The sequence below is a fragment of the Salvelinus namaycush genome, chromosome 3 (assembly GCF_016432855.1).
Source record: "Salvelinus namaycush isolate Seneca chromosome 3, SaNama_1.0, whole genome shotgun sequence".
Lineage (NCBI taxonomy): Eukaryota > Metazoa > Chordata > Actinopteri > Salmoniformes > Salmonidae > Salvelinus > Salvelinus namaycush.
The window spans coordinates 43699478-43710146 of record NC_052309.1 but is presented as its reverse complement, the minus strand read 5'-3'; the positions used below and the strand labels follow the sequence as shown (position 1 = coordinate 43710146).

The window sequence follows — 10669 nt, the reverse complement described above, 5'->3', positions numbered from 1 at the left end:
TATAAATATGCTAGCTGTTAGGGAGCTATGTGCAGTCTCAGCCAGGCTGGTTTGTAATGAGGTTACTAAGGGGCCTAACTTTCACTTATGTTGAATTTTCACTTAGTCTCCCATTGACATCAATGCATGACTAAGGCCAGGATACAATCCAATGATTGTTATACAGCAGCACACTATAACAATCTTTTAAAGGTCATTTACGGTTGAGCAGCTTTTACCATGAATGCAATCTAACACCAGGGAAAATGGCTTTAAAAGATGCATTGTCGGCTGTATAGTGCGCTATTCCATAACGCCCTTGGATTGACATTTTGGGATTTGCTCCTAAGAGGGCTGCTGAGCTGGGAGAGCAGATATGGATAACCCCTCACCTCTGACCCCAGAGTGTGTTGCTGCACCAAGGCAAACTCCAACCCCACAATGAACACCGCTAGCAGTAGACCAGACAGCAGGACCCACCTATATTCTCCATGCTCAGCCCTACCCCAGAGAGAGAAAAATGTGATGTAAATGGTCTTATGGTGATAAACTTCCCTGATTAACACTCTTGACATTGATGTGACATGTACATCACTATTGATGTTGCATTGCTGTATAAAAAGTATAGATGTTAAATGTCATTATACAACGGGGGAGTCTAATCCTGAATGCCGATTGGTTAAAACCACATTCCAGCCGGTGTCTATTCCACAAGTTACCACAGGCGAAATCTATGATGTTAAAATGCCTATTTCCTCTGTTCCATCTGACTGCGCAATCCACTGTCTCATCAGCCCAGCCAGGCAAATTTTAAACTTGATCTACACTATATAAAGCATCTAGACGTTCTCACATTTCCTTAAGACTAACATTTAGTTTTCAACAACGGAGATTTGTATAAACCTTGCTGTCTGTCTCTCTGACATTTGCAACATTGTTTCAATATTCAAATTCGATCTCCTGCTGTCCCATAGTAATGAACGTGTCGGGACGACTGACGAGACCAACAGGCAGCGTTTCTAAGCAAGTCGAAATCATGAATCAGCTGGCATCATTTTTATGGATATTTACAAAGAAATGTCAATTGAAAAAAGGTAATTTGCAGTCTTTCCAGCTTCAGTTTGAAGTGATTGTGTTAGCTGTGTTGTTGGCTAGCTCCTCTGAACAACAACCATGTCCTAACAAGAGAGCACATTTTCTATGCCAGGCAAATTCGCGCCTTATTAGCTCATTGTTATGGAGGTATCCAAATAAATGTCACTAAACAGCTTAAACAAATGAAATGCGGCTACTTTGCTGTTAGTCACGTCAAACAGTGCAGCCAGAATAAGTTAACTGTAGTTGGCTAGCTAGAAAACAAGGTATAAGAACGTTGCCAGCCAGCATGGCAATGGAACATTTAGAACGAATGACTCGTGTCCATAGATACAGAACAAAAAGACTGAATCATGTCTCTGGCACCCAAACCGATAGAATGACCAGCCAGCTTGGGTAGATAAACCTTGGGTAGTAACCCCAGATTTGTGTCGGGACTATATCTTGTGTAAGGATGAAATAGTATGAATACATTAATCAAAATAACGTTTTTAATTAAAAAAGGTCAATCATTATTTGAATATGTTGTTCTGAACAACCCAGGTCTTAGGTAAAATATATAGTGAAAACAATAGTGGTCCTTCCGGGATCCCATACAGACGAAACACCTGTTGGAACATGCACGCGGACATTTCCATGGCATTAGGTAGATGCGGAAGGGGGATGAGTCGGCACATCTTGGAGAACCAGTCCACTACAACTAAAATAGTAGTGAAGCCCGAAGAGTCTGGCAGATCAGTGAGGAAATCCATGGCGATGTGGGACCATGGTCTACGTGGTGTAGGTAAAGGCTTAAGCTTACCGGCATGTAGTTGACGAGGGCTCTTTGCCCATGCACAGACGGGATAGGAAAGAATGTAATTTCAGACGTCTGCTGTTAGGGATGACCACCAGAACTTGCGTGTCAGTAGCTCCATGGTCTGGGTGATCCCGGGATGGGCAGAACTCAGCGAGGTATGGCACCACTGCATTAGTTGAGGTGTGATGGACGCCGGAACGTAGGTCTTGCCTGCAGAGGTGTTGGGAGGTGCTGGGTCGTGGCGTAGGAAATCTTGGACGGCTGATTAGATTTCCCACCCTATGGGTCCCACGACACAAGACAGAGGCAGGATGGACTCGGGAGCTGGGTTAGAGGAAGGGGAGTCAAATAGATGGGATAATGAATCAGCCTTCACATTTTTATTGCCAGGCAGATGGGTGAAGTTGACTGAATCGGGTGATGACGAGTGCCCAGCGAGCATGTCTGGGGTTGAGGCTCTTAAGTACTCCAAATTGCGGTGGTTGGTAAGGACAAGGAATGGGTGATGAGCTCCCTCTAACCAGTGGCGGCACTCTTCGATAGCCAGCTTAATGGCGAGGAGCTCTCGGTTCTCGACATCATAGTTCCTCTCAGATGGGTGACAGTTTCTTGGAAAAGAAGCTCCATCGGTGTAATTTGGGAGGTGTCCCTATCCGCTCCTACGCCAACCTCGGATGCATCAACCTCCAGAACAAAAGGAAGGGTAGGATCTGGCTGCTTAAGGATAGGTGCAGAGGCATTGCAAGGGCTCAAACGCAGTAAGGGCGGTGTCGGTCCATTGGAGGGTACGGGTTTTTTGACTGGTGATAGCTGAGAGAGGAGCGGTTGCGCTGCTGCGGTTTCGGATGAACTGGCGGTAGTAGTTGGAAAATCCTTGGAAACGTTGTAGTTCCTTTATGGTGGTAGGTTTGGGCCAGTTAAGCACGGCCGTGACTTTGCCTTCGTCCATGTTGACCCCTCCTGGTGTCAACACGAAACCTAGGAAGGTTACCATAGTAAAGTGAAAGGCGCTCTTCTCAGCCTTGACATAAAGATGGTGGTCCTGTAGCCGTTGGAGGACCTGTTGCACATGCTGTACTTGTTCTGCAATGGAGTGAGAGTAGATCAACATATCGTCAATGTACACGATGAGGAACAGGTTGATCATGTCCTGGAAAACTTCATTCATGAAGGACTGGAAGACTGCGGGAGCATTGGTGAGACTGTAGGGCATAACGAGGTATTCATAGTGACCCCTAGCGGTGATGAACGCCGTCTTCCACTCATCCCCACTTCGGATACAGACCAGGTTGTAAGCACTACGTAGGGCCAGTTTGGAGTAGATGGTAGCCTGTCCAACTTGTTCTGGTGTGGCCGGAATCAGAGGAAGAGGGAAGCAATTCTTGATGGGAAAGTCATTGAGGGGTCGGTAATCTATACAGGGATGGAGACTACCATCCTTTTTGATGGCAGGGTCGTGAATGCTTAGCCAGGGGTGACCGAGGATGAGGGGTTCTCTAAGCGAAGACAACACCATTAACTGAATGACCTCAGAGTGAAGGAGGCCAATCTGAAGGGTGATACTTTCGGTCATGCGAGTCACAAGACCAGTTCCGAGAGGTTGTCCGTCCAGCGCATTATTCCTAAAGGGAGGATTAATTTGGGATTAGTTTGACTCTTAACTGTTGTGGCAATTTTTCGTCAATGAAATTACCTGCCGCCCCCGAGTCCTCTAGTCCCTCCACAAACAGAGTGAACCCCTTAGCAGAAAGAAGAGCTGGGATACCAAACTGCCTTTTGGTAATATTCAAAACGTAGAGGTGCTTACCCGGGCGGAAGTGGAGGGGTTGTGGTCACCCCTTCGTGGGGGGCGAATCGGACAGCCATTGAGTGGGGGGGGCGAATAAGACAGCTATTGCGTAGGTGGTTACTCTCACCACAAGTGAGGCACAGGTTTTCACATAATCTCCGATGTCTCTCGACAGGCGTGAGAGGGGCGCGTCCGAGTTGCATGGGATCAGGGCTATTAGACCATGAAGGGTGTGGAAGACACGCAGCCCATGGGCGACTGTATAGGTCAGTGGTCCACCAGTAGGTTGCCAATGGATATGGACTAGAGGTCGACCGATTAATCGGAATAGCCGATTAATTAGGGCTGATTTCAAGTTTTCATAATAATCGGGAATCTGTATTTTTGTACACCGATTTATTATTATTTAAAAAAAAAATGTCTACACCTTTTTTTAACTAGGCAAGTCAGTTAAGAACACGTTCTTATTTTCAATGACAGCCTAGGAACGTTGGGTTAACTGCCTTGTTCAGGGGCAGATTGACAGATTTTTACCTTGTCAGCTCGGGGATTCAATCTTGCAACCTTACAGTTAACTAGTCCAACACTCTAACCACCTGCCTCTCATTGCACTCCACGAGGAGCCAGCCTATTACGCGAATGCAGTAAGAAGCCAAGGTAAGTTGCTAGCTAGCATTAAACGTATCTTATAAAAATCAATCAATCATAATCACTAGTTAACTACACATGGTTGATGATATTACTAGTTTATCTAGTGTGTCCTGCGTTGCATATAATCGATGCGGTGCGCATTCGCGGAAAGAGGACTGTCGTTGCTCCAACGTGTACCTAACCATAAACATCAATGCCTTTCTTAAAATCAATACACAGAAGTATATATTTTTGAACCTGCATATTTAGCTAAAAGAAATCCAGGTTAGCAGGCAATATTAACCAGGTGAAATTGTGTCACTTCTCTTGCGTTCATGGCACGCAGAGTCAGGGTATATGCGATAATAATAAGTTTTGTTTTCGAAATGATAGTTTCCGGATTCGACCATATTAATGACCAAAGGCTCGTATTTCTGTGTGTTATTATGTTATAATTAAGTCTATGATTTGATATTTGATAGAGCAGTCCGACTGAGCGATGGTAGGCAGCAGCAGGTTCGTAAGCATTCATTCAAACAGCACTTTCGTGCATTTTGCCAGCAGCTCTTCACTGTGCTTCAAGCATTGCGCTGTTTGACTTCAAGCCTATCAACTCCCGAGATTAGGCTGGTGTAACCGATGTGAAATGGCTAGCTAGTTAGCGGGGTGCGCGCTAATAGCGTTTCAAACGTCACTCGCTCTGAGACTTGGAGTAGTTGTTCCCCTTGCTCTGCATGGGTAACGTTGCTTCGAGGGTGGCTGTTGTCGATGTGTTCCTCGTTCGAGCCCAGGTAGGAGCGCAGGAGAGGGACGGAAGCTATACTGTTACACTGGCAATACTAAAGTGCCTATAAGAACATCCAATAGTCAAAGGTATATGGAATACAAATGGTAGAGAGAGAAATAGTCCTATAAATACTATATTAACTACAACCTAAAACCTCTTACCTTGGAATATTGAAGTCTCATGTTAAAAGGAACCACCAGCTTTCAAATGTTCTCATGTTCTGAGCAAGGAACTTAAACGTTAGCTTTTTTACATGGCACATATTGCACTTCTACTTTCTTCTCCAGCACTTTGTTAAAACCAAATTGAACATGTTTCATAATTTATTTGAGGCTAAATTGATTTTTAATGATGTATTATATTAAGTTAAAATAAGTGTTCATTCAGTATTGTTGTAATTGTCATTATTACAAATAAATAAATAAAATAAAAATCGTCATCGGCTTTTTTTGGTCCTCCAATAATCGGTATCGGTATCAGCGTTGAAAAAGCATAATCGGTCGACCTCTAATATGGACATCCGGATGTTTTGGTTTAGGTCCGTTAAATCTCCTTTGCAGGCCAGTTTGGTCTGTAATTTACGATTACGACCCCTCGGTAGACTGTAAGGAGAGCTGGTTCACTCCATCCTCTGCCGGCAGCCATGGTGCGGAACTCAAGGGCATACTCAGTGGTGGAGCGACGGCCCTGTCGCAGCTCACATAACAGGTCCCCGGTGTCACGACCTGAAACTGAATGGTCGAACACCTCCTTGAAGAGGGTGTGGAAACGTGATTCAGAGGACAGATTAGAACTTTGAGCAGTCCGCAGGGCTGTGACCCAATCCAGAGCTTTGCCTGTGAGTAGGGAGATGACGAAGTCCACCCTGTCTTTGTCTGAGGTGAAGTCAGCGGAGTCTATGTACAGGTTACATTGCATGAGAAATCCTTGACATTTCCCTGGGGAGCCGTCATTTATTAGGCATGGATATGGGGGAGATGAACGAGAGGAGGCTGTGGCACCTGATATCGGTGACGCAGGAATGGACTGGCGAAGGAGGTCGGAGTTCATCGATTTGGTCCTCCTGTCGGGCTAGACATAGCTGCAGCTCCGCTGAATCCACCTGTCATTTTATGGCGATGTATTCTGTAATGAACACAATTGGAGACAGAGAGCTGGTTTCGCAGGGCACAGCAGGTGTTTATTTGTAAAGGACCACAGGAGGAGGCAGGTAGCTGGGTCCAGGGGCAGGAAGGTCATACACAGGGGGTCCAAAAAGGCAACAGGGAAAAGGCTAGTAACGTCGTCCGGGAGATCAGGCAATAGGTTGATAACAGGAAATACGATAGGCTAAAGTACAAGCAGGGCATAGGTAAAAAGGAGTTGTTAGTGAGGCAGGCAAAAACTATCATACACGGGAGGATTCAATTACCGGAGAAACATAGCTTCGAATAGAAGTGTGTCACAAAACAAACAATACCTCACAATGATGGGCTGCAAAGAACTGAACTAAATAGCGGGAGAGGGAGTTGCGTTCAGGGGATCTATGTGTTTGAGAGTGTGAGCTGGAAGCAGACGTTACAGGACCATGTTGTAGACAAGTGAATTTCACTTTAACGTGTTATCCCCTCGATTGTACTCAGCGCATCTTTTCCCCCAATAAAATCCATGTCAATCAATCAATCAATCAACACATGTAGTACTACAGGGCTCTGTTTGGGCGTATTCTAAAAAATGCTCAACGAAGTTTGAATTTACTTGGTCAAAATATATAAATTCCAAAGCGGCTGATTGAAACTCCCCTTCCTAATACACGCTGTTAATTCACAACAAAAAATGTTGGGATCTTTTTGGGATCAGATATGAAAAAACCCTGGCATACCTTGAAAAATAGTCTGTGTAAAATACTTTCAGGGTAAGGAATCACATAACAATAAGGCCAGGATTCAATCCGATCATGCTTTGTCGGCTACTTAAATGTAATTTCTGACTGAGCCAACATATTCAGTGTTTACTGTGAATGCAGTCTCTGTGAACACGGGAACATTGCCTTTTAAAGCTGTATAGCTGACAAAGCGCGATCAGATTGAATCCTGGCCTTAATGTTATGTGATTCCTTACCCTGACAGTATTTTACACAGACTATTTTTCAAGGTATGCCAGGGTTCTTTCATATCTGATATGAAGTTGTGCAATACTGAACTTCCCTTTTAAGTGTCTTTAACAAGTATTTGTGAAATGTGTGTGGTTGCATTGCGAATAAAATGAAAGATAAACATGCGAAACAAGAAGGTATACCAAAATATGCTGCAGTATTTTCACATCCAAGAATAATACTCCACCATCAGTGTTTCCAGCCAGCTTCTTTAATCATATTTCCAACTCACATTTCCCTCCCTCTACCCAGTAAGATAAACTGAAACAAAATGAAGACATTTTGCAATCTTTCCGTTCATTTTAAACAATAGATCAGTCAAATGTATGTTTTCAGAGCCAGAGTCCATATTAATAATAGTGCTCATAATAATATAGTAAAGTCTAGACAAAAATAATAAAAACACAGATTACATTAATATTTTAGGGAGAAGTCTTATTTTTTCAAATGTTTTAGTAGTTTCTGTTAAAATAATGTATGATGTAGAAAGCAGAAGGAAAAAACCAACAAAACCAAGGAAATATGAAGATTGCTCTTACTTTAAGAGATACAGTGTTGGTCATTTTTGTACATAATTGTATTTCTTTTACATTTAAAATAGTCCATAGAAGTCTCTTTTTTTGTTGTTGTTCACGTCTTTGTTTCCATCCAAGAATCCAAGCCACAACTTCATATTTAAACATTCTTCCAGCTGGGCTAACATTGGACTGAAATTAATATACAGTATTTGTTGTGCCAGTACTTTCTCAATCCAACCATGAAATCACAGAGCTCTGTGTTCTCACCCCAGAAGCTACATTTGTGAGTGAAGAGTTCCTCAGTAGCTTGTAGCCAAAGGATGATGTACAGTAACACAGAGTTTGGAGTTCCAAAAACAGAAAAAGGAAGACGTACAGCAACTGGGCCCATAGGTGGGGGGGGGGGGTGTTCCCCCAATCTAAGAGGGTCACTGTCAATTAGGAATGGATGAATACCACATTACTTCAGGGGAAAGTCAATAACAGGAACGACGGACTGTCCTCTCGTATTTTGCTATATCACAAGTGCTTCACAAGTGCCACTTATGCCAGCCAGAGGAGAAACATCCACGCTGAAAGATTAAGAAAAATTGCTCTTACTACCTACTAACAGTATTTCACTGGGTTGGCAAAATAGACCTATCAAGCAGACCGAATGAACTAGTCCTTTTTCTTGAGATGCACAACATTTTCCTTTTTTTGGAGAACTGCTTGTTTTTCTTGAGATCCAATAAATTACTTGAGGACCTCTTAATGGGATAACCCTAACTTCCACTTCCAAATCTATACATACTGAAGGGAACATTTTACTTAAGTGAAAGTTAGGATTCACCCCTAGGTGATTAAAGAATCACTTCAGAACAGGCATGATGGTGGGCTAACTTAACATACTATTATGTTTTGAAGTTTAGTAGAAACCACTGATTAAAATCTCAATGACCATTCTCTAAACTTAAAATGTTTTGTTCTAGCGGAATTTGATCGATCGTCTGCACACTTCTCACTTTGGTATGGCTTTGCTATGGTACATGATCCTCTAGGCCCAAAGCATTAGCCACCACACGGGAGTGCTTTAAGTTGGACTATAGCATCACGTACAGTTGTGTTTCTGGACCCTGCTGGATAAATTGAAAGTGATGAGTTCCAAAGGCCCAATGCATGCGAGCAATGGGAAGATGACACTCTTATCCACAGGAGGAAAAAATATCTGGTGGTTGAGGGGGGTATAGTCCAATGGTCCTTGTGAGAAGGCTGTGGAGAGTTGTGGCGTTCTTCCCTGATTGCCGTGTGTGTCTGGGAGTGCCTGCAGGGTGTCTGTCTCCACTTTAGGTCAAAGCAGCATTGGAGGGGTGAGGGGGTGATGTGGGGGGCATCAAGAGGACAGGGAGAGGTGACCCCCTCCCTGTCAATGTCACTATTTTGTTCTCTTGTGGTGGAGGATTAGGGGCTCTGTCACCACTAACTCTCATCTGAAGATAGACAGAAAACAAAGAGAGAAATAGTGAAAACATATTTCCATTTTGCTTTCCTCATCTTGTTTTGCATCTTTGATATCTGACCACAAAACGTATTGAAGTGATAATGCCCGAGAAGCCAGTGTTTGGAGGATATATTGGCACGGGTGTTGTTAGGCCCGAGTCGAGGGCCGCCAAACCGTGCCAATATATCCTCCAAACACCGGTTTTGAGGGCATTATCACTTTTATACAACGGGTTACCAACATATTCAAATAATGATTGACATATTTTCATTATAAACATTATTTTGATGAATTTATTAATACCATTTCATCCTTCCACAACACAAATCTAGGGTTGCTAGAGACGCGACCCAGTCGTTCAGTCTTTTTGTTCTGTTTCTATGGATGCGCTCCAGTCGTTCCTTCTAAATGTTCTATTGCCATACTGGCTGACAACATTCTTATCCTTTGCTTGCTAGCTAGCCAACTACGGCTAACTTACAGTCATGTCAAACAGTGCAGAAAGAATAACAACAGTAGCTGCATTAGTTTAAGCTGTTTTCAAGTGACATTTATTTGGATACATCCATAACAATGAGCTAATGAGGAACAATTTTGCCCATCATAGAAAATGTGCTCTCTCATTAGGACACGGTTGTTCAGAGGAGCTAGCCAACAACACAGCTAACACAATAACTTCAAACTGAGGCTGGAAAGACTCCAAACTAGCTGCACTTCATTTCGTTTTTCAACCTTTTTTCAACTGACATTTCTTTGTATATATCCATAAAAATTATGCCAGCTGATTCATGATTTCGACAGGCTGAAAAACACTCCCTGCCTCTCCCTCTCATCCCGACTCCGACACGTTCATTACTATGGGACAGTTGGAGATCAAATTTGAATATTGAAACAATGTTGCAAATGTCAGAGAGACAGACAGCAAGGTTTATACAAATCTCTGCTGTTGAAAACTAAATGCTAGTCTAAAATAAATGTGAGATAATGTCTAGATGCTTTTTATAGTGGAGATCAAGTTTATAATTTGCCTGGCTGGGCTGATGAGACAGTGGATTGCGCAGTCAGATGGAACAGAGGAAATAAGCATTTTAACATCATAGATTTATCTGGCAGTAACTTGTGGAATAGACACCGGCTATGATGTGCTTTTTAACAAAATCAGGATTAGACCCACCCGTTGTATAAATTTAGGATATCCAACAACAAATCTAGTTACAAGTTGTGATACGTATTATGTTTGTTGTCCCGTGTGTATGGTTTACTCACACTTCAATGCTTGCAGAAATTACAATGCATTGGTGGAGCACAAGATATCTATGCTCATGTATTACAAAAGCCCTTTCAAGCATCTTGTGCATGCAAACTACTCTTGTATCTGTTCATGATCAGTAAAGTATCAGGGTGTGTCCCAAATGGCACCCTATTACCTATAAAGCCTTATGGGACCTGGTCAAAAAT

At 43.0% G+C, this 10669-nt stretch overlaps 1 protein-coding gene across 1 annotated transcript in view; it reads right to left on the bottom strand.

The window, feature by feature from the left end:
* Positions 1-7408: 7408 nt before the first annotated feature.
* LOC120043885 (rho guanine nucleotide exchange factor 12-like) overlaps positions 7409-10669 on the bottom strand; it is a 67356-nt gene continuing 64095 nt past the window's right edge. Inside the window, exon 37 of the mRNA XM_038988489.1 lies at positions 7409-9200. Coding sequence (XP_038844417.1) covers positions 9057-9200 — 144 coding nt within the window. The 3' untranslated portion in view covers positions 7409-9056. The remainder of the gene's footprint in view (positions 9201-10669) is intronic.